The sequence below is a fragment of the Petromyzon marinus genome, chromosome 2, assembly GCF_048934315.1.
Source record: "Petromyzon marinus isolate PM22_M1 ecotype Great Lakes invasive population chromosome 2, UKy_Petmar_22M1.pri1.0, whole genome shotgun sequence".
Lineage (NCBI taxonomy): Eukaryota > Metazoa > Chordata > Hyperoartia > Petromyzontiformes > Petromyzontidae > Petromyzon > Petromyzon marinus.
In genome coordinates, this window is record NC_133668.1 from 18,235,391 (window position 1) to 18,259,026 (window position 23,636).

The 23,636-nt window shown below is 46.2% G+C and overlaps 1 protein-coding gene across 3 annotated transcripts in view; it reads left to right on the top strand.

Annotated features, from left to right (window-relative positions):
- LOC116950755 (inactive dipeptidyl peptidase 10) overlaps window positions 1–23,636 on the top strand; it is a 613,867-nt gene that overhangs the window by 535,368 nt on the left and 54,863 nt on the right. For all 3 annotated transcript variants that reach the window (XM_032968787.2, XM_032968796.2, XM_032968804.2), the window contains exons 9-11: window positions 452–606; window positions 12,519–12,616; window positions 18,614–18,737. In XM_032968787.2, the coding sequence (XP_032824678.1) occupies window positions 452–606; window positions 12,519–12,616; window positions 18,614–18,737 (377 nt within the window). The remainder of the gene's footprint in view (window positions 1–451; window positions 607–12,518; window positions 12,617–18,613; window positions 18,738–23,636) is intronic.

Below are 23,636 nucleotides of genomic sequence, written 5' to 3' on the forward strand. Positions count from 1 at the left end.
AAAAAAGGCATGGACATATTATGATACATCATCCAGCTAAGAGACTCTGTGGTGGTGGTGTTGTGCTCAATGCAAAATCAACATATCATACCATTCCTCTAGGGATGAAAATGAGTTTCACTTTGTGAGAAATCAAGTGGTTGTTCTGTCCAGAGACTGGTCCTTAAAATAGCCATTTGGAGTTTCTATCACTAGCTCTGTTTTGGTAGACACACACTTAGGCTGTGTATTGATGCTTTGTGAATGAAAAAAATAATCATGTAAAGTTATTCCAGGAACATGCTGGATTCCATTGGCAATATCAAGGCGATGGGACTCAGCAAATACTCACTTTACTAGAGACCTTTAACTTACCTTATTGGCGAGGATACATTTTTTGTTCATGAAATTAAACAACACGGGTGCCTCGACAAAGATTAATTTTGATTGATTCTTCTCTCGTTGTCGGCAGAAGAGATATTGCATTCGCACAAGACACACTGGTGGTCTCCCGATGGCACGAGGTTGGCCTACATCACCATCAATGAAACGACGGTGCCCAGCATGGACATCCCACTGTTCACAGCCGCTCTCTACCCGGGCAGCCGGCGGTACCCGTACCCCAAGGTGAGTACCACCCAAATCCCAACACTTCACTCAAGGACCTCACAATTAGGAAATCCCGTGCACATATATATTTATGCTTCCGAGATGGATTATGGGTAAAGTACATAAGTAAACAAATTCATATAATATTATTCAACTCCTGGGCATGACTAATGTCAGCAGTGAGTGACATCTGAACTGGGCACATTCTGTAAACTCCAAATCATATAGGTAATGTTATGGTGAGTGCAGTTTGGTTTGGATATTTTAGCATAAAAAACTGAAGTGGATACGCAGACGTGCGGCTTGTTTATTGTTATGCTGGAAACGTTCTCTGTAACGAGAAATATAAATGCATTGTTGATGTAAAATCGTGGCATTTTACAGCCTACAAAGGGCCTTGTTGTTATCCTGGGAAGTTGCTAACCTTGTCCATTCCCTTCTGCTTATATTCCTTGAACAGTTAAATCCCCATTGAATGAGCTGCCTCATTCAGCTTCTATTCACTCGTTAGTTTTGTCCATTGATTGCCAACTCTTCTTGTGACAAGGCTTGCCGGGCTCAATTTGCTTCTGTTTTTCTTAATAGTATTTGTACTGGCATGGAGCTCCACAATAAATTAAGTGTGGGGCGGGGGGGGGGAGCACGTGTACAATCAATAAATCAATGAAGTTAATTATTTAAGACCAAGCGAGAGTACTATGAAACTAAACTTCCCTTTTGAGCTGATCACTTTGCTCCATATCCATGGTGGTTGACCTCTTAGCCACGTTCCCCCCTCTGACTGCCAAGCTGTCACCATTGCCCTCCATTAGCCACCATCCATTTGAGCAATGTGTCCTGCCCATTATCGCTCACTCTTATTAAGTAAAAACATGTCTTTAATTTGCTTATTATTTATATTTATGCCTTTATGTCTCCAATCCATAAAAAAAACATTTTCTACTTTACCTATACATTTTAATAGTTTTGGTGGTTTATACTTTCTTACAAAAGGTTCTGTGCAAAGTAGAAAAACAGTACATAAATTAAATGTGATTTAATACGTTTAATGAATCAACTCGAAGAATAAACATTAAAACATAGGAAAAAAATTATCCATTGAAAATTTAAACTCATTAACATTCATGAAAAATATGTAATCACTGCCCAGGTAATAAATAGAGAGCATATTTCAGATTGCCTGAGATGCAATAATTTATAATTCTAACGCAGCTGTGTCATTGTTTCATGTATGTGGCACATCAAACATGGAGGATTTTCCATATTCTATAATGACTATTTGCACAAGGCTTACCATCCATTTTACAGGTTTTTTTAGGTTTGATCGCAAAAATATGTAAATGTGTCATTAAAACCGCCACCACCCGACAGCCAATTAGTAAATTTTCTCACAGAAGCAGAACATGCCAATTCGTTACTAGTACAGCACAATCTTGATTTGAAGATTTCGTGACTGCTGGAATCCATACTCTCTGGTTCTTTCGGTAAAGTCACGTAGATAAAAATAAAAATAAAAGAAACCACGACGTTTCGGTCGCAACACAAGTGGCCGTCTTCAGGTGCGAAAAAATATCTGCTGTTGTGGCTTTATATAGGCACGGGAGGGTGGGGGGGGGAAGAGGATTTTGGCTTTAGGAGTTAGAAACGGGAAGGGAGGGGAGGTGTTTGGCTGTAGGGATAAGGCACGGGAAGGGGGGGAGGAGTTTGGCTGTAGGGGTTAGGCACGGGAGGGGGGGGGGGGAAGGAGAAGTTTGGCTGTAGGGGTTCACAGGAGAGAGGGGGAAGGTTTGTGGCGTGCATGGATGAGTGGAGCTGGAGAAATTAGCAAGTAAATGGACTTGTAGTAATTGGAAAACAAGACACACGGGGGGGGGGGGGGGGGTGAGTGAAAATCATAGCAGTTAAAACTTAACGTGGTTCATCACAACCTTCAAATTATTGCTCAATCTGAATCCATCTTCTCGATTAAAGTTTTGTCTGTGTTTGTATATCTGGATAGCTTCGTGAACAAATCTTTGATGGTGGCCCGAGGGTTTGCAGAGCACCCTGGTCTCGAAGAAAACAATATCATGTGTACCCACAGCGTTGAAATAATGATCCGCCACCGCCGAGGTGTTGGTTCTGCCGTCTTTCAAATCCGGTTTGTGTTCGCGAACCCGGTCTGAGACACGTCGCTTCGTTTCCTCCTCCTTCCCTCCCTCCCCCCCGCCCCCTCCCGTGCCTATATAAAGCCACAACAGCAGATCATTTTTCTCACCTGAAGACGGCCGCTTGTGTTGCGACCGAAATGTCATGTTTTCTTTTATTATTTTTTCTATCTACGTGACTTTACCGAAAAAACCAGAGAGTATAGTACAGCACACCGTTGTGTTGGAGAGCAAAGCCACAACATTTACAACGTTTCAACATTTACAACGACGTTTCACCAGTAATTACAACTAGCTTCATCAAGCAACAGCCAGATTTGTGGAGAAATCCTCCTGAGGCTTACCATGTGTAGTGGCATAGCACTGACTGTTATATAGCAGCTGCAACTGCAGGTGGGCACTTAGCACACACGCCATTGAGCATATACACGGGTGTGCCGGCAGGGCGGAGGAACTAGGGCAAGGGTCACGGTAGACCTCGTGAGGAAGCCTCTGGAACCCTTTGGTGGGTTCGAGAAGGGAGGTGCGGCTAGGGTGGAGCCAAGCCGCGCCGAGGGGAATATAAGCAGCTGAGAGCGAGAGCTCCGGGCTGCCGGTTCTGGGATTGGACTTGTCTCGTCGTTACTGTCGTCGTCGCCGCCCTAGTCGCTGCCACCTTCGCCCGATCATTGCGCGGCCGGACAGTAGTTGGCTGTCCTGGTCGACTCCGTCGGTGCAACGCGGACAGGGTCGTGTCTTGGACGGGTTGTGCGGCAGCATGGTCATGAGAGAGAGGGGGCCCGAGTGGTGGTGTGAACTCAACAATAATAAAAGGGGAGGATGGTGCCTCCTGCGTCTACCTCGTCTCCGACTGAGTGTGTGTGCGATGCACGCCACCCGTACACACACACAAGACTTGAGCAAGAATGAAGAAGAGAAGCACGACACTACATTTGGTGTCAGAAGTGGGATATTATCGGAACGAGGACGGCAAGATGGTTGTCCCTCTGACAGCCCCAAGACCCGGGATCCCAGTTATGAAGCCCGTGGGCAACAGAGGAGCTGCCGCAGATTGGCGGGACAACTGCTGTGCAAAATTTGCAGGGCGAGCAGCTACGCATCTGCCAATGAGAGAGCGGCTGGGCGTCAGTGGCAGGAGTGGCTACGTAAGGAGGTGGGAGCGGCTATGCATCGACAGAGAGAGAGAGAGCTGCTGGGCGTTGATGGAGAGAGAAGATGCACGTCGACGGGGAGAGAGCGGCTGGGTGTCGACGGCGGGAGCGGTTATGCATCGACCGAGAGAGAAGCCGTATGTCAATGAAGAGAGCAGCCAAGCATCGACGGCAAGAGTAGCTACACCAGGTGGTGGGAGTGGGTGAGTGTCGATGGAGAGAGAGGCTGCACGTCGACGGAGAGAAAGCGGTTGCACGTCGATGGAGAGAGAACAGGGGATGCACGTCGACGGAGAGAGAGTGGAAGCTGCACGTCGACGGGGAGAGCAGCTGAGATTTCCCGTGGTCAAGCGCCAACCAAGCAGCATGGCGGAGAACCGCCATGTGGAGAGGGGCGCGGGACGGCACGAGGTCCGGACCCCAGGGGACGGTGTGGAGGAGAGCGGGGAAAACAGAGCTTCCGTCAGAGCTGGAGCAGGGGGCTCTGGACGGGGGACCACGCACATGGTGGGCACTATTTTGTCACCGGTGGACCTCCCGTGGCCGAGTGGCGCCATTTTGAGGCAAGCACGGGAGCGTGCAGAGGAGGCGTGGTGAGTCATGGAGCTGCAGGAGGCCGCTCCTTATCTGGCACGGGAGGCTCGCACAAGATTCCTCCAGAGGGAGCGGATGGAGGACGAAACGCCCTACGCCTTCTGGGCAGCGCTGCTGGTGCTGGGACGTGAGGCATACCCACTCGTGGGTGAGGGGGCGCTCGACCTTCGGGTGGCGAAAAGGCTGCGGGGGCTGGCGAGATGATTGAGGGTTGCCCGCCCTCCGCCATTGGAACAGAGATTTCATCCTCAACGGTGTCCAGAACCATACAGATTTTCGAGGAGCAACAGCAGCAGGCAAGGTGGAAGGCCGCAGCATGGAGCCTGCAAGATATGTTGGCGGCGGTGGAGGGCAGGGGGACTCAAGCAACAATATTCCTGCGGGAGGACCCGCGGCGGGGACAGCTCCCTCTGCCCTAGGGACCCACGCCCAAGTGCTTCATGTGTGGTCGGTCGGGCCACACTGATGCGGAGTGTCGGGGTGATGAGTAGGCATTGGTAGAGTCACCCGTGCTCGTTGGGCCGCCGGCACAGTCAACTCAAGCCCCGTCGAACCGGATCTCTGAGGCCTATCGAGACCGCCAAGTGCGAGGTCTTGGTGACCGGACCCGAGCGGGCACTGCTGAATGGTGAGGGTCCACGCCCTTGAGCCGAGGACTCCATCTCCATCGTCTCTTCGCCCTCCAGGTTCCAGAGGTGCAGGACCCCGCTGGGATGGAGGTGACCGGCGCCATGGACCGGATCACGTGAGCTATGTGTTGCACACTCGATATGAAGGACGTGGACGTGGGCATGTGCTCCAAATCGAGGGCAAACACATTTATTGTGGTAAATCTGTAAAATGCAACAGCACGTGTGTCACACACAGCAATCCTCAACCGAGTCGCCATTAACCACGTGACTGGTGTACAAATCCGGTTAATCAATAACAGTTTCTCTTTAACTCAATTCTACTACTGATGAACCATCTTTGTCTTTGACAATAACCTTTGCACTTCACTATTCAAATATTACTTAATCCTAAGCTGTATGTCTATCTATACCATCCACTTATATCGGTATCTTACACCCATTATCTGTACTGTATGTGTATGGTATACGTACTGTACTTGTCACCATTGTACAACTTACAACTGTTTGTATTCTATTCTCAATAGCATCACAAGTAGTTATACTCTGGGTGCATGGGCATGATTATAGAATAAACAGTATTAGGGTTAGAGAATTACAAGTATTAACTACAGTACATCATCCTTTACAGTGCACAGTGCTGAAACCACTCCTATTGAATTTATCCTAAACTAACAATTCAAAGCCAAGCTTGAAGTCTAGAACATTTCTATAACGTTCAAAAATAACCTTTGGGTCCTTTACCTGTAAAATGCAACAGCACTTGTGTCACACAGCAATTTTCAACTGTGTCGCCATTAACCACTCCTATTGAATGTATCCTAAACTAACAATTCAAAGCCAAGCTTGAAGTCTAGAACATTTCTATAACGTTCAAAAATAACCTTTGGGTCCTTTACCTGTAAAATGCAACAGCACTTGTGTCACACAGCAATTTTCAACTGTGTCGCCATTAACCACGTGACTGGTGTACAAGTCAGGTTAATCAAGAACCCTGCCAGCCACCCACAGCGCCAACTCAGTTATCGCATGCTGGTGTACACACGTGCATTGATGTACTGTACAGCACATAAGGACTTTCACAAAACCACACTTTACTCCCTTGCTGCACAAGGAAATCATTAAGAGAGTAGTCCATTCCTACTGTGCCACATATATCCCCGAATGGGGGGACTCTCTCTTGCACTGAGAGGGGATCCAGGGGTGAAGGGGTGTTGGGGCTCAGGGCCTGGGTTAAAGGGAGATTGAGGTGGTGTGCCGTTTCGCGAGTTCCGAGGTGCCGGGGAACAGTGGAATGTGTTCTTATTTGCGGAGAATGCTGCAGTTGTAGCGGTATTGTGAGGGAGGTTATTTTTCTTTTCTCGTTGATGTTCCTCGAGTTATGGGGGTTGCCCTTACTGCCTGACGGTTGCTGCTGTTGTGTTAAATGCGGGTAGGGCTGTTTTTTTTAAAGATTAGGGGATGATGTAGTGACATAGTGCTGACTGTTGTACAGCAGCTGCAACTGCACGTGGGCACTTAGCGCACACGCCTTTGATCATATACACGGATGTGTTGGTAGGGCGGAGGAACTGGGGCAAGGGTCATGGTAGACCACGTGGGGAAGCCCCGGAAACCCTCTGGTGGGTTCGAGAAGGGGCGCACGGCTAGGGCGGGGCCAAGCCGCGCTGAGGGGAATGTGGAGAGGGGAGCAGGCCGAAGCGGAGAGCTCCAGGCTGCCGGTTCTGGGATTGGACTCGTTTCGTCATCGCTGCTGCCTTCGCTCGATCATTGCACAGTAATTGGCTGTCCAGGTCGACGCCGTCGGTGCAACGCAGACAGGGAGGGTTATGTCTGGAATGGGTCGTGCGGCAGCATGGCCGTGAGAGAGAGGGGCCCGAGTGGTGGCGTGATCTCAACAACAATAAAAGGGGAGGACGGTGCCTCCTGCGACTACCTCGTCTCCGACTGAGTGTGTGTGCGATGCACACCACCCGCACGCACACACAATACTTGAGCAAGAATGAAGAAGAGAAGCACGACACTACATTTGGTGTCAGAAGTGGGATATTATCGGAACGAGGACGGCAAGATGGTTGTCCCTCTGGCAGCCCCGAGACCCGGGATCCCAGTTTCGAAGCCCGTGGGCAACAGAGGAGCTGCCGCAGATTGGGGAGGATGGTGCCTCCTGCGACTACTTCATCTCAGACTGAGTGTGTGTGCTACGCACGCCACCCGCACGCACACACAAGCCTCGAGTGAGAATGAAGAAGAGACGCATGACACTACTCATGTGTAGTGAGCGACGTCCGAGACGGTAGAAGGCTTCTTATTTATTCTCACACTTTAAGCACAACACTGGGCGATTCATCTATGTAACGTTCTACGTAGCTACACATAGCCGACCCTTCTACACAACCCCGTCGTCGGCGTCCAACTACACAGCTGTCTGACTGGAGCGACGGTGACGATGAGAGCCTTGCAGAAGATCGGCCACATGGCCGGACGACGAAGAGAGATGACGGCGAGCAGCGACACAGCCAGGACCCAGGACCCACAACAGCCCCGAACCTCTGGTTCGGTCCCCCTTATATACACCCCGGCGCGGCCAAGCCCTGCCTCCGGCCACGCCCCCTTCTAGGACCTTCGAGCAGGTTCGCGGAGCTTCCCGATTGACTCTGCCTTTCACCTTTATCCCAGACACGCCCCCCTCATAGTTAGACATTATGTAACATGCTCATAACCGCGATTACCCCTTCAGGCCTACAGGTGGCACCCTCTCATTACACATGTATATGCACATCTTGTAAGGATCTACTCTGCTGGGCACCCCTCAGCCTTGCGGTGTGGTGATTTCTGTATGAGCCAGCAACCCACCTCGAATGCGCTGAATTACAGGCGTGCATCACAACGCCCAGAAATGTAGTTTCAATGTCTCCTAAAAAGACTGCAGATGTGAATTGAGAAACGTTTTCCTGACTATAGTTTTTTGTCAGATCCAATAGATTACTGCAGCAATGCACAGTGGTTTAAATTGGCTTCGCTTGAGCATGTGGTATAATGTAAATATCTTAGAACAAAATTGGAGTTATGAGTGAACATTTGTATTGAGGAATGCTGGTATCTTATTTTGCGGTACCTGTACTTCAGCGTTTTTTTACAATACCCCTGCGTCATTCACTGTATGTAGCACGTTGTGTGGAGTTATTAAAGCCAGTGAGCTGTGCCATGTAGGGTACAGTAAAGTATATTGTGAGTTGAATTGCAGTTTAGTGAATAGGACCAGGGTTAAAGACCATGAACATCATTATCAGGTTGTACGACTATTGTGGGAAAAATGGTAAGACTTTTGACTTGAGGTTCAGCTGTTAAATTATGACGACTCCATTCCATGTTTTGCCCAATGCTTTACACTGTATCCTGAAGGACCGTGCTGCACGCGTTATATCTTGAGAGTTGTCAAGGACTCTAGGGATTTGAATATCAGATCAATACGAAGAACATACACATTTCAGGAAACACAAGTCAAAGTGTCTTCGTGGTCAAATGAGCCTTCATCGCTGATTCTGAACCAATGGTGGATATGCCGCATTCCTATTCAGAACAACAACCACGGTTGATTTTCCACAATGTTTGCACTTGCATTTACACCACAAGAACAAACAGAGGGTTGAGGCAATACCTGACCAGGATTGATACTGACAGCCATCAGATCAATACGAAGAACATACACATTTCAGGAAACCCAAGTCAAAGTGTATTCGTGGTCAAATGAGCCTTCATCGCCGATTCTGAACCAATGGTGGATATGCCGCATTCCTATTCAGAACAACAACCGAATTTTGACCTGCAATTATTACAGGATGGACAAAGTCAAGTAAAAGTGTCCACCTGACCTGTGGAAATTCCATACACCTACAATGATGACCAGTCTATTCATAAGTAAAGCCCATTGTTTTGCTGTATTGATGGATAATTCATTAGGTTTGTGATGGAAAACATGTCTACGGTTACCTTTCTGACTGAAGGGCCGTAGTAATAGGCCCCCATGCTATTACAAAGGAAGACTATAAGTGCGCAAACACAGACACAACCACCATAGATTAGAGCCTACTGACATAACATTATTTGACATTTATGTCTCCTAATACTAAATGTGGATGTTTTGTTTCTTTGGAGCATTATGCTCTGCCAAAAGAACACTATTGTACGTGCTTAACATGGAAGAACAGTTGAGTCACAGTCAGGACTTGGTTGGCCACTGGATTCACTACATGATCACCATTAATGCAAATACTTTTAATATACTCCTCCTTTCTATTTACTTTGTACTTTACAGGTATCTTTTAATTTAGCTTCATGCTGTATTTTGTTTGCCTTCATTTTGCATGCCTTTGGTTAGGTTTGGGACCATGTTGAACATGTGTATTTGAATGTAATGGTCTCGTCGAGTGTATGCAACCTCTACATTTCTTTGAATTATGTATTTACCCTGATTCGAGACTCCTTTATAGAAAGCGACACCGGGTCTCAATCGGATCTTACCTGGTTATTTATAAATGTATTTGCCTGTCTGTCTGGGACATCTCCAACTCTATAACCTCTAACCCAGATCACCAAGAGACACTGCACCCTTGCATGCATAGGAAAAGAGGCCGCTACAGAAGCACCATGGGACGATGCACAAAACAAACGCTGGTTGCTTTAATCATCAGTGCAAGTGAATGGAGTGTGCTTCCCTGTGTATTGATTAGAAAAAAGGCCTGCAAGTGGAGCTAGGAGAAGACAGTTACTGAGTAAATGCAATCAGTAAACTGGCACACAATGTTACAGGGTCAGTCCCTGCCCACACTGCAACTTGTAGGTGATGCCCAGTGTGACACAGAGTCAGGGGTAATTAGCTTAGAACGTAACATGCTGACCCAGTCCTTTAAAAAATAACACTGAAAGTTAAATTAAGTAACTGAGACTTGCAAAGGTCACTTGAGCAGAACCCATAAGCAATATGGACCATTTCTAGTATCTATAGGGACTGCAGATAAAAAATGCCGAAGGGAATTGAGTCCACATAAATGTATCCGAGCAAAAGACACTATCATTTGTTTTAATACAACAGTGGATATGTAGCACAGACATAGTAGATCTGGATTTATTAAATAGCACATTAATGGAGAAAAAAAACTGTGCTAAAGGCTCTTGTGTGCTGCTGGCATTATGAAGCATGTGGGTCCCTGGTGACAAGTATTTTTAGTGTGACGTATTTTGTCTGTCACGTTGGTGATAACAAATGTGTTTTCAAGAAATAGCTGTTGTCTCTTTACTTACTGAAATATCCTCGTGCTATATTTTTTGCAAGTTTTCAGCTAATGTGAAGCGTAAGAAGCAGCAGCAGCAGCAGCAGCTAATCCATGGGAACTACCAACGGGCTTAGATTATGGTTGAAGCCTCGACCTCAGCTGACCATTCCAGACTTCCTTGCTTTTGTTAATTTTTTTTTCTCCTGCGACTTTTTACCAACATTAACTTGTGATGGCACAATCCTAGGTCATCAGCTCTATATTAGATTTCCATCGTCTCACACTCTAAATGCATTGATCTCATCGTCCAAACAGATGCGAGGATATGATTGTATCGATGCCTAGCAACTGAGCTATTTGGAGTTTGTGGAAGAAGTAAAATTTTGGGATGCACAGAAAACTGAAAGGAATGTGGAAGGTTGTTGGAATATAGGCATGGCTTATGTAAAACAAAGGAAGGTTAAACGTTGCAAAACATGGGAAATTGTGGGCATGTGTGGTTTAATTTGTATCTCCACATTTGACCATCGCAATTTTACGGACATTTATGAATACAGAAATACCTGACAGCAGCTGTCGCGCATTAGGTGTTGATATCATTTCGCATCAGTACGCCGTTACATCATTCAATAAACACTTAAAATCTACATATACAGTAATCTGTCTAATCTCCAATCAAAGCTTAATCCGCATTTGCATTTCCTTATCTGGCAATTTACCAAAATCTCCACGCTCCTTTTAGATATTGGCGGACGTGAATTATTTTCATTCGTGGGTTTTACGAAACGTACGATGCTACGCGCCGCTTTGAGGTCTTCTGACAAACACTTTCACGAGGCGGCGCTCTGCGTTCAATGAAACCCTTCCCCGTTGCATGCACAACACGCAGCGTGCATTAGCGTGGAATTGAATCATGGAAGTGAAATAACCATCTGTGGCAGAGCACCAGATGCATCCCCAGCGGAGATGTACATCTGCAAGCATCCTGCCTAACTCACTCGGGGAGAGCTTTCTGGAGCTCGTTTTCGCTCACAGGCCCTCGTTAATCATTAAATTCAAATTAGTTCCGTTTATTGTGGCAGATTCGGAGGCAGCTGTGTATGACTTGTGACGGATGGTTGTGTTAGCTGGGCTCGTGCTCGCTGCCTCTCCTATAACAATGTACGTGGGGTTTTTTTTCACCTCGCTAGGACACTTATTGTAAAATCTAAAACATTAACCCTAACACCTGCATTCCCGAGTAGGATATGTGATTGTAGTGTGCGTGTGCAGTTTTCATATGTTTTCTTTGCCACTGTGCAACCCGCAAAAAGGCAGCACCTTGCGAATAGCATCAATAAATGTGAAACACTGGTTTTGCAGGTTGTGTAAACAAAACTGTGGCGTGAAATGAGCTACGATGCTAATACTACTCTACCATAACCTCACAAAAAATATTTGTTCAAAGCAGCTGAACGGTGTAATTAAACTTGTCTGTACGAGGTGAAAAAAACAATCCACCGTGGCAATTTGGCTCATTGTTACCGCACTGCTGTGGGTGTACAGTCTTCTTTCGTATAGGTTGCAGCCCAGCATTTGTACGTGGAATGGATTTGTGTAAGGGGATGTGTTCCCGAACGTGACATCCCAGCAATGTCACTTCTGCGCTCTGTCCGCCAAAAGGTTCTGGCACGTGGAGTCATTTTAACGATGCTCTTTTGATGTCGCTTTCGTTTCGTTTATTAAAATATAAGTATGACGATAAGATTTATTTATCCAGGAGAGAATCTCAAGAATCTTTTTTTCGGGATGGTCCAGGAACTGCGCAATGCTTGGACAATTTTGTTTTCATGAGCATTGTGCATGTGATAGGGAAACTCGAGTACTTGAAGAAAACTGAAACCTACGATGCAAAACCCTCAAAAACACACACAGATGGGTTCACGTAGCCACTCAGTGAACTGCCATCTCCTCGTAAAGTCACCAAACATTCAGCCACCAAACAACATGCAAAGGGAGTTCGAGTCCCTTTTGTCCTGTGTGGTCTGCGTCAATAAACGATCTTCCTGAAGACGCCACTGGTATGTGCTGGATCTCTTTCGTACACCTCTTCACATTCGGTAACATCTTCCTTTGTCACCTTCTCCCATGCAGGCTGGGCAGCCGAACCCTAGGGTGCGACTGTTTGTGGTCACACTTTATGGACTGACTCACACGCAGGAGCTGAACCCACCCGAGGCCTTCCGCTCCAGGTGAGGTTCCGAGGTCTTCTCTGTCACAAGTCCAGAGATGGATCTGATTCAACCCTTGCTCGCGTTGTCCTTGTTGTCCATAATCTACGACTCGACTCAGCCACCACTCTCCGTACTCTTCATTGGCTTCCCTTCGCCAGCAGGACAAATTAAAAAATCGCCTGCCTTTGTCATCGCACCTTCACCACCGGTTCTCCACCATACCTCACCTCACTACTCTCGCCTTGCACTGAAGCTCATGGTAGAACCTCTACGTAGTGTCGCTCAAAATCTGCTTCGGACACCAAGGTCTCGAACTGTTGCAGCCTCACGTCGGTTCTCTGCTGTCTCCCCCTCGGTGTGGAACTTTGAACATTCACAACATTAAATGTACTCTGACTTTCAAGAAACATCTCAAACATATATAAACTTTGGCTGCAGTAGCTCTCTAACCTTTGGCTGCAGTAGCTCTCTCGCTATATTTATTCCTGCCTCAGCAGTCCGCCTGCTGTATTTTTTTACCTGAAGACGATTGCTTGTGTTGCGATTGAAATGTCGTGATTTTATTTCATTTTATTATTTTTCTATCTACGTGACTGTACCGAAAGACCCAAAGAGTATAAACATCTAAAGGCGTATCAGTTTGGTCAAGCCTTCCAGCAGCGCAGAGCCTGGCTCCGCACCTGAGTTTTTGACTTGTTTGCAAAATATGGCGCGTTATAAATGTCATTATTATTATTGATTTTTTGGTAAGGCCACATAATGACACAGCCAAACAGATTACATTGTCATGTCTTCAAGCGATCGACTTCTTATTGTTTCAGCTCACCGGTAAGTTGAATAACGATTCTCACAACCAAATTTAGCATTTAGGAAGTTTCATTTGAAACATCAACCACCACCAGCACAGGGTACAGGAAGTCATAATAAACATCCAGGCAGTCAGAATAATTGTTAAGTTATAATTGGATCTGTTTCAATTTCACAAGGTGAAGCAAGCACCGGGTAGTTTCCATCTCCAATGGTGGTCCTTCACGAGTTGTTGGAATGCCACATTACTTTGCCAGGACCTGTCTATCTATGGACACTAGCAATGTTTAACTCCCCACAAATCATCACTTATTTACTAAAGAGTCATAGTATGTATGTATGTATGTTGAACTTCTTTCGCACCGTACGTACGTAGCCAATCGTGCTAATCGGAGGTGCGATGACATCATGCCATGTTGATGGTGGTAATTATTGGCTATCCTTCACTCTGGTCATTGCAAGTTGGTGAAGGCTGGGCACATAGAAGTTGGTACAGTACAACGATGGATTTTGTTACACTGCCCTCTACTGACATATCCCCACAACAGCCTGAAACCCCTGGTCTATTCATGGTGGTTGCCCATCTAAGCACTACCCAGGCTCGACCGTGCTTAGCATCTGGGATCTGACGAGATGGTCCTCTAGACATTGTCCTTCTTTATCCTTCTGCCTATATTTAAATGATAATGTGTTTCTTTGTGGATATTGAGTGTATGGGTAGCATTTGAGCTATTTTGAATGAATACAGGAGTAGATTTTTCACGTGAAATGTTATCACATTTCAACCCTACCACCACTCCCAAATCCCAGCCCACTGCAAAGAAGGCTAGATTTAAGCCCAAGATCCTTATTACCTTTATCCTTCCCTTGCCTGTTAAATTCGTCTCAAGATTATTTTAGGTGGGTAGTGCTTGGGATGTTAGAACATTTTTTTTGTAAGTATTTTTACGTGAGAGAAGACATTGGCAAAAGTCCATGCACGTAAAGGTTTCATGCTTTAAAATACTGTCCACAGAAAGGTTTGCAACACACTTGGCAGATTGTCATTTACTTAGCAACTTTTACATTTTCATGAGAAGTGTATCATGCACATGATGATCCACCAACTCTGTCTTGTAAAGTACGGCATTACAGACGTGCACGACACCCAGCATGGAAAATGCTACTTTCCAGCTTCAATTGCCACTCTGTTTGCGCGTGGTTGAAATACGGCTGCTATTGTCAATTTATGTAATATCCCTCGTGTCTCAAGCTATTAATTCGATTCAAACATTTTAAACTAAGTACATAGTGCACTCACACACTTAAACTTGTATATACACTTTCTAAAACCGTGAAAATAATGTGTGAGATAGAGTTTCCAGAATCCTGCATTTTGTCGACACCACATGCAGACGTCCCTGGTTTTGCCAATACTGGTGCTTTTGTCGTCTTTATTTTGAAGGGATTACTTTACATTTTGTTCTGGTATTTCACAAGCAATACTATGCCAGAGGAGATTGCTATCTGAGCCTTCGTATGATTTCTTTGCAAACCACAATGAATTTGGCAAACATGACCATTTTTTTAATCATCAACTTGCAATACTGTGCAGTTTAGCTATTAACATATATACTGAGAGGTTCGTGAAATATTGTACAAGGGGTGAAAGAGCACGCCAGAAATGTAATGGCTATCATCAACCTGAATGGACGAATGAATAATAGAACAGCTAATTTACTCTTACGGTAAATAAAATTAAACTTTTAAAGGTAGTTGCACAAATTCCACTCCTAAAAGAGTTTGAAATGTCAAGCATTGTTGAAAATTGTAAAATGTTAAATGTCATCCTTTCCATTGTCACCATCATCGTGAGCTAGGGTCTTACCCACTGTTGGATGAAGGCCTCTCCAAATTGCTCCCTCACTCATTGGCTTTGCTTTGCCACAATCCATCTCACCCCTGCACGTGAGGCAATCTCATTGCTCAAATCTCCACGGTGGTCATCCTCTCAGGCGTGTTCCCTCTTTTGGCTTCAATTCAGTCGCCAATACCATCCCACACACTCACGGTCATTATGATGTCTCTTACTTCAATATTTATTTGATTCATTGGCGGATAACACAAATGTCTTGAAACTCCCTTCTCATGGGCATTGAGGAGCCATACCCTGTCTTGCCTGGAGAAATGCGGTACGGCAAAATGGGGATTCCACCTTTTCCATATGTATGGGATTGAGTGTTACCCCCTTGCACGTGTGGGTTTTCTTGGTTTCTTCCCACATGACACCTTTATACAAAAAAGGACCACAGAGCTTGGAGGGAGAATTTTGTGCCAGTTCACTACCGGGGCTACCTATCCCACTTGTCTGTAGTTTGTCACACCACTAAGTTAGTCTGCCTCTTTGTGAATTAGTAAATACCGTGCGTGTTTTAAGTTGAAATTATTACTTTTGCTGCCCTATAGATGGACTGACTGACACCAAAGAAGATGTGTAGATTTACAATGCTGGCTCAGCATCGCTTATTGAGAAGAGCACCCGCTAAAATGTACTCAAAACAATGTGCCAAATGTTTTGCATACTGAAGACAAAGTATACTTCATTGATAAATGATTTCATATTTTTTACGTATTATATAATTGAGTAATTTCAGGAAATATTCAAAATTAAAATATCCAACAGAATAAAAAAGAAAACCCATCACAGGTTATATGCACTGTGGCTTGATGCAAGTGTTGACCCTATGCCAGGAGTGGTTAATTGAAGCAAATGAAAGCTGAATGTAAACCACTGTTTTCATTTTGGCTCAGCCACGCCTGATAAAGACCTTAACATTAACACCCACTCAGGGGAACGTGGTCTACTGACATGCCGATTTAACCAGAATTTACATAGCTGCTGGATCTTTCCAGTTGATATATTGGAAGTCCTGCATTCTGCACATTTGTTTTTTGTAAGAGAGAAATTAACATGTAATAGGTGCCTCGGTGGCTTAGGGAGCACACGCGGTGCTGGTAGCCCACTGAGTAAACTCTTCTTGAATCCTGAATTTGAATTCAAGCATCCACCACACACAAGGGTTGACAAGGTTAATCTCATGTTTGAGATGTTGGTCTCAGCTAGGTTGCCCATAACTGCGCAAACACATGTCCATGTACACAGTCCTTTATCAATCCACTGCTGGATGAGGGCCTCTGAAAATGGAACGGGTTTTGGGGGTCTTTCATTATACTTATCCATGCCGGTCAGTGCCGGTTGATGAAGGTAGGGATCATAGATGTAGGACCGCAGAAGTACAGTATAGCAATTAATTTTGATACACTGTCCTTTGCTGCTCACTCAATACAGGTATCCCTCAATTTACGAAAGGGATGCGTTGTTCAAAAAACACGCATAAAATCAAATGTTGTACATCGGAATGGCTTTAATTTGGGATTTGTTTCGGACAGCCATTCCAACTCTGCTCATAACCTAAAAATATACACCTCTATCACTTTTCACAATAAAACTAAATAGTAATAATAATAAAGAACATACATATGAGAACTATTGACTTATACTAAATTTTAATCAAAAATACTTAACATTTTCAGGAACTAACCAAAGATGTGCATGCTGGAACACCTGGAAAGGTGATGTGGAGGCGTTACTGTTGGACTGTATGGATACCGTGACTGTCGTGGATGGATGATGCAGCCTCCCGGATAGCTCTTGTTTTATCTCATGATGCGTGCTGTGTGAAATTTCGGGAATACGGAAATTCGACTTCGTCAATAGAAATGTGTCCCTAATTTGTTCATTGCACTAATGGGAATTTTTTTTGGTAAATTAAGGGACACCTGTGATCCCTGCAGCCCATAACATCCTGTTATGCATGGTGGTCAACCCATCCCAGTGCAGTTTAGACTACGCACGCTGCTTAGCTTTCGAGGTCTGATGAGATCAGGTGCATTCTGGCTGATATGTTCATCGGCTCAAAACATTCCTGTTATGAAAATTGAGCTTCTATTTAAATTGGCCCTAACCAAGCTCTGAGAGCTGTCCTGAGACCTACCTTTCCACAACATGAGGGTATGCCATCTTTTGATGGACGGCGAAGCCCTATTGAAGCGACCCAAGGAGTAATTGTGTGGCATCCTCTTCTAAGGCTGCTTGTATGTGCAGTAGTCACTTCAGAGACACTAATAGTAGGAGGCACACAAGTTTATTTTACACTTACACAGTACAGGGGATAACTAAAATCAGGTTAGAACAGCCGGCACACTGCCTGACCCACAACGCTAAGGGGGTGAGACGGGGACGAAGATTTGCGTAGACGATGGGTTCCATTCCAAACGACAGCCCTGACCCAGCGTCGGGGCCTCCCTTTTATCCTCCCCAGCATAGCCTGGCTCCGCCCTCGGTCACGCCCCCTTCTAGAACCTACCAGAAGGTTCTGGGCTCTGCCCCACGTGTCCCCTCTGTCAGCTTTACCCCACATCTCTCACCCTAGCCTATAACGTGCCCTGCTGGCAGACCGGCTGCTGTGTCCTCAGATCCCCCCTTTCTGCCAGCAACCGATGCTACCCGCTCTAGTGGCACATTTCACCTGCCTTGCTGGTAGACCGGGCTACTACACCCACAATCCCGCTCTCTACCAGTAACCAGCGCTACACGCCCTAGTGACCCATTCAATGTCACTACATATGTATGATGGTGAAGTTCTTTCGCACCACACATAGCCAAAGGTGCTAATCAGATGTGCGTTTGTTGTCATGATTTAACCCATTGCAGGATGTTAGAATTGTGAAAACAAATGTTTCTTCCTGCGACATGACATTACTGTGTGAGTGAAACAGGTATATAAATGCTGACATTAAAATAAAACACTGTTTTGTATAAGGCACTATATTTATAATGTGTTTCATTAATAGCATATTTATATGAAACCAATTGTGGATTGAGTAGCTGATACAATAATTGTATGATTATTGACATGTATTGGATATCTATATGGTGATAATAGATATTCAACACCACATACAACTCCCTATCTGGGCTGTTAAAGTAAGTGCTACTGTATAACGTTAATAGATTTTGTCCTATGGACTAATTGGCCTCCGATATAGGAATGTGGCATTTTCAATCCTGACTGGACCATCAACGCAGATGATCACCGATCCACAATTGCTGGACTGTGGATACGCATTGATGTGGAATATGTGTGACTGTGTGCTGCTGCTGCCTAGGGACTACTATGTGAGCATGGTGCACTGGGCCACAGGGACTCGCATCGCTGTCAACTGGGTGAACCGCGCACAGAATTTCTCCATCCTAACCGTGTGCGACGCTGCCACAGGAGCCTGCATCGAGGTCGGTTACAGGCAGTCATCCATCTCTGACTCAGGGGGTTTCACTTCCAGCAGTGTTGGTCACAACCGTAGGATACCGTAGGCACGGTTGAGAGGGAGCATTACTGTTGAAAAGTAATCAGTCTCTGGTCATCCTTGCAGTGGTGTTCGGCTAACCATCGGACAAAGATGTTTACTGCGGCCGTCTGGAACGCTCTTCCTTCCGATATTAGGAAGCCACTGGAGCTATGCACATTTAAATCTAAATTGAAAACGAATTTCTTAAGAAATTATTTTTGTGTTTAGTATATTGTCCTTCCCCGACACCTCCGATTAGCACGGTTGGCTGCGTAGGGTGCGAAAGAAGTTAAACATACATTTGTACAAATACAACAACCGCCATTCGCCACTAATTGGCGGTGACATCATCACGATGCTTGTGGCAGACTATGTGCACATTCAGGCCACGTGAAGTGTCGAACGCCCACTGGTAGGAGGTCACAGAGCAAACCCAGGTGCCACGGGTCGACTGACTGAGATGACTGGCTGATACACCACCTGTGCCCCCTACTGTGCCAACTTGCTGTGCTCTAGCCACCCGGCGCTCCGCTCGTTGTTGTGAGCGTCGCTCCTCTACCCTCCATTGTTGTTGGAGGGCGACTGCCACTAACCGCCCAGTAGCGTCCTTCACGAGCCTCCTCCACAGAGGACGATCTTGACACCGCTGGTACCAGTCATCGGCAAGTCCACTCAGCTCCACATCCTCCTTTACCACATCACTCCATTTCTTCTCTAGCCCGTGCCGCGCCCATTTAGCCCCCTCGATCCGGCCGAACAAAAGCTGTTTAGGCATGCGGTGGCTGGGCATACGGGCTACATGACCCAGCCAACAAAACCTTGCCTGCTGGATGAGCACACCGATGGAACTTTGTTCAAATCTTTGAAAGGTTTGTGAACTCCTCACACAATCCAGCTGGTTAAACCCAAGATGGATCATAGACAGGATAGCCTAAATATTTCTAACCAGTGAAGATGTTCCAATAGGGGGGTACATGTTTTGTAAGCGTAGAGAATGGAGGGAATGACTGACCAAGAAGACCTGAAGCTTCATGCGGAGCGACAGACCAGGTAGCTTCCACACAGCGTTACGCAACTGATGAAAAGATAATGCACTCGACTGATTTGGAGTGAGACCTCTGCTGTCAAACCGGAGCCGGTCATGAGCACACTGCCCAGGTATGGGAAATTCTCCACTCTCTCCACAACTGCCCTATCACCAATTGGGAGTTGTGGGGATAGAGTGTCCGATGGTACAAAATACCCAGGCAGGTGCTTAATTTTGGTTGGGATGATGGTAAGGCCCCACCTCTTAGTGGCAAGCTCCAGGTTCACAGCAGCGCCTCCAACTCCTCCTCTAAGTGAGCAGCAATTATCAGATCATCAGCATACATTACATGGTTGAGCAATAGGGAGCCATCCCTTGACCGCACCCGGGAATCGATCAGCCTCCCATTGTATCTGTACCAGATGGAAATTCCTCCGGTACAGCTATTGAAGTTTTCACGAACTACGTGGTCGAAATAGATGTTAAATAATGTGGGAGCCAGTGGACATTCCTGTCGCAACCCAAGGTGAACAGGTAATGGCTCCGACTCCTGGCCACGTAGTTTTACCCGCGCCTGCTCACCACCGAAAGCACGAAGAACAACCCAGATCCCAGGCCTACTGATGGTATCATAGGCCTTGACCAGGTCAATAAAGCAGAGATGTAGGTCTTGTTGGAATTCCCGACACCTCTGCTGTAGCAGACAGACAGAAAATATGGCATCTGTGCAGGACCGCCCTTTCCTGCAACCGCCCTTTCCTGGAACCGCATTGGGGCTCCATAAGCCTCTCCTCATTGTGCCTGGCAAGGCGATGTTGAATTATCCTTGCCAGCACCTTTCCCGGTACACTGAGGAGTGAGATGCCCCTGTAGTTGTTACAGTCTGTGCGGTCCCCCTTCTTAAAGAGGGGGACCACCAGGGCATCCTTCCAATCCTTGCGGAACCCGTCCATTGGTCTAGACTGTTGTTATGATGTCATGTAGGGCAGTCTATGCACAAACACCTCCCTCCCTCACCATTTCGCTTGTGAGATAATCTCTGCCCGGTGCCTTTCCTGGTCTCAGACTCCGGATCGCCTTCAGTACTTCCTCAACAGATGGCACCTCAGTCAACCACTCACAGGAGGTGACTTCTTCTTCTTCCAATATTTGAGGCACCGCAGCCTCAGCAGAGTCATCTTCACTTTGTCCCACGATGTTTTATAGGCTGAGGGATTTCCCCTCCCCCAGGACCTCATAGAAATGCTCAACAAATCTGCAAACCTGTTCCTGGCGGTCGGAGATTGGATCACCATTCTTTCCCTGAATGATGGTAATAGGTATGGCGCTGCAAGTTACTTTTTTATGGAGTTAAAGAGCGATGATCGCAGGCCATTGAGGCAGACTCCATCTCCTCAGCAACCTGCGACCACCACCCATCCTTGCAGCGCCTCACGGCTCTCCGAACCTCCGAGCACCCACCACCGGAGTGGAAGAATGGCAGGTGCGCGTGTGCAACATGAGGTTGCATGGACAAACCGGCAGTTGTTAAGGGGCGTAGCAGGTGCAAATGGGGTCGACCGGTTGTGCACATTGAGACCGGAGGTGTTGCCAGGGAGACGGGAGATGAGGGTTGATTGATGGGCCAACAAGCGCCGGCCTGGTGAGAGCTTAAAGAGACGCACGAGAGGTCTTGGATAATTAGCAGAGGGATTTAAGGGTGTGTGCGTGAGCGGAGAGGGAGTTGTTGCCGGGGTCGAAGAGTAAAGACATCTCGCCGCTGCAGCTCCAGCCGTCAATGGGACCTCAACCCTCATGCCGTCGCTGGGCGGATGTTGGCTGATCCCCCCGCCCGGGACAGACGGGTGAGCGGGTCTGAGGGAGCGTAGGTGAGGGCAGCAGTGGAGATGTAGAGTTGCTGTGTGTGAAGACGCTATGTGTGGAGACTCTGTGTGCGAAGACGCTGTGTGCGGAGACGCTGTGTGCGGAGACGCTGTGTGAGAAGACGATGTGTGCGAAGATGCTGTGTGTGGAGCAGTGGAGAGCAGAGCTGCTGAGTGCAGGATAAGTGAGGTGGAAGGTAGATAAGAGTTAACATAAGTGACCGTATAGATAGTTTTAGGAGTGCCTACAACTGTACGCTTTGGTTCTTTCGGTAAAGTCACGTATATAAAATAAAATAAATCACGACGTTTCGGGTGCTACACAAGCGTCCATCATCAGGTGGGAAAGCATGGTCTGCTGCTTTCGGCAGAGTGTTTTAAAAGGTTTGAAATGCGTGTAGCCCAAGAGTCATAAAGAAGTGGCTGGGGCTAGTGATGTTAATGTGAGAAATTAGCATAATGTTAATGTGAGAAAGTAGCATGTAACTGTAAGATAGAAGGAGAGTGGCCTCCTCGATGAGGGCACGGAAGTGGCTATGTTAATGTGAGAGATTAGCATGCTAATGTAAAATCGAAGAGTGGTGCAATACAAAGGCATGAGTGCAACCCAACAGGTGCAATCCAAAGGGCATGTGAGTATGAGCTGTGGGCTCACACGAAATAGATTTTTCCAAAACGGAGGTACTCTGCAAACCTACCGGCTACCTTCAGAGATTTGTTCATGCAGCCATTCAGATGTATAAACACAGACACAACTTCAACAGAGAGGATGGGTACAAACTGAGCAATCATTGGAAGGACGTTATTAACCAGGTAAAGTCTTAACTGACTGTGATGTTTCCATCCTATCTGCCTATGTCAGCTGTTATTTCCGACTCTCTGTGTTTCTTTCTCTATGCCTCTCTCTCTCTTAGATCTTGCATGCTCACATGTCCTTTGCATTGCACTCTCATTCTTTTGGATTGCACTCTCATGCTCACATGTCCTTTGGATTGCACTCTCATACTCACATGCCCTTTGGATTGCACCCGTTGAGTTGCACTCATGCCTTTGGATTGCACCACTCTTCGATTTCACATTAACATGCTAATCTCTCACATTAACATAGCCACTTCCGTGCCCTCGTCAAGGAGGCCGCTCTCCGATCTTACAGTTACATGCTACTTTCTCACATTAACATCACTAGCCCTGGCCACTTCTTTATGACCCTTGGGCTACACCCATTTCAAACCTTTTAAAACAGTCTGCCTCAGCAGCAGACCATGCTTTCCCACCTGATGACGGACGCTTGTGTTGTGCCCGAAACGTCGTGATTTATTTTATACCTACATGACTTTACCGAAAGAACCAAAAAGTATAGATTCCTGCAGTCACGAAAGCTTCAAATCAAGATTGCCTACAACTGGTGCAAGAATAGGTGAATAAAGTGTAAGCAGGTGACTTGTTACAACGTGTCGGTGTGAGTGATTTTTTAAGACCCTACACATGTATGGTTTTATGACCTATGCATATGTGTGTAAGTTTAGCTTAATACATACTGCTGGGTTAGGAGAGTGGATGTACACCACGGCACAGGAAGCCAATAGAGCATGGGGATGTGTATGGCTGCTCAGTAGCAGATGTTGCAAGGCTGTAGCAGAAAGCAGGAGTAGTGATTCCAATCCACGAGTGATTTGATCAATACTCAGAATGTGATGAAATAATTTAATCGTTGTTTAGGGTGTTCCTATATCAACAGTAAGCCATTGGTCAATATAGAAGTAAACAAAACGTTTATTAACATTGTACAGCCATGAGATCCTGAAAAACATATATCGTCTGAGTGCATCACATACAGATGTGCTGACGTAAAATAAGTAAGAGTGTCCGAGATACAAAGTGTATTAATAGTATCAAACGATGCATAATATGGCTCTCAAATAACTTTAGAAAACCCACTAGAGTTAGCTGTTCT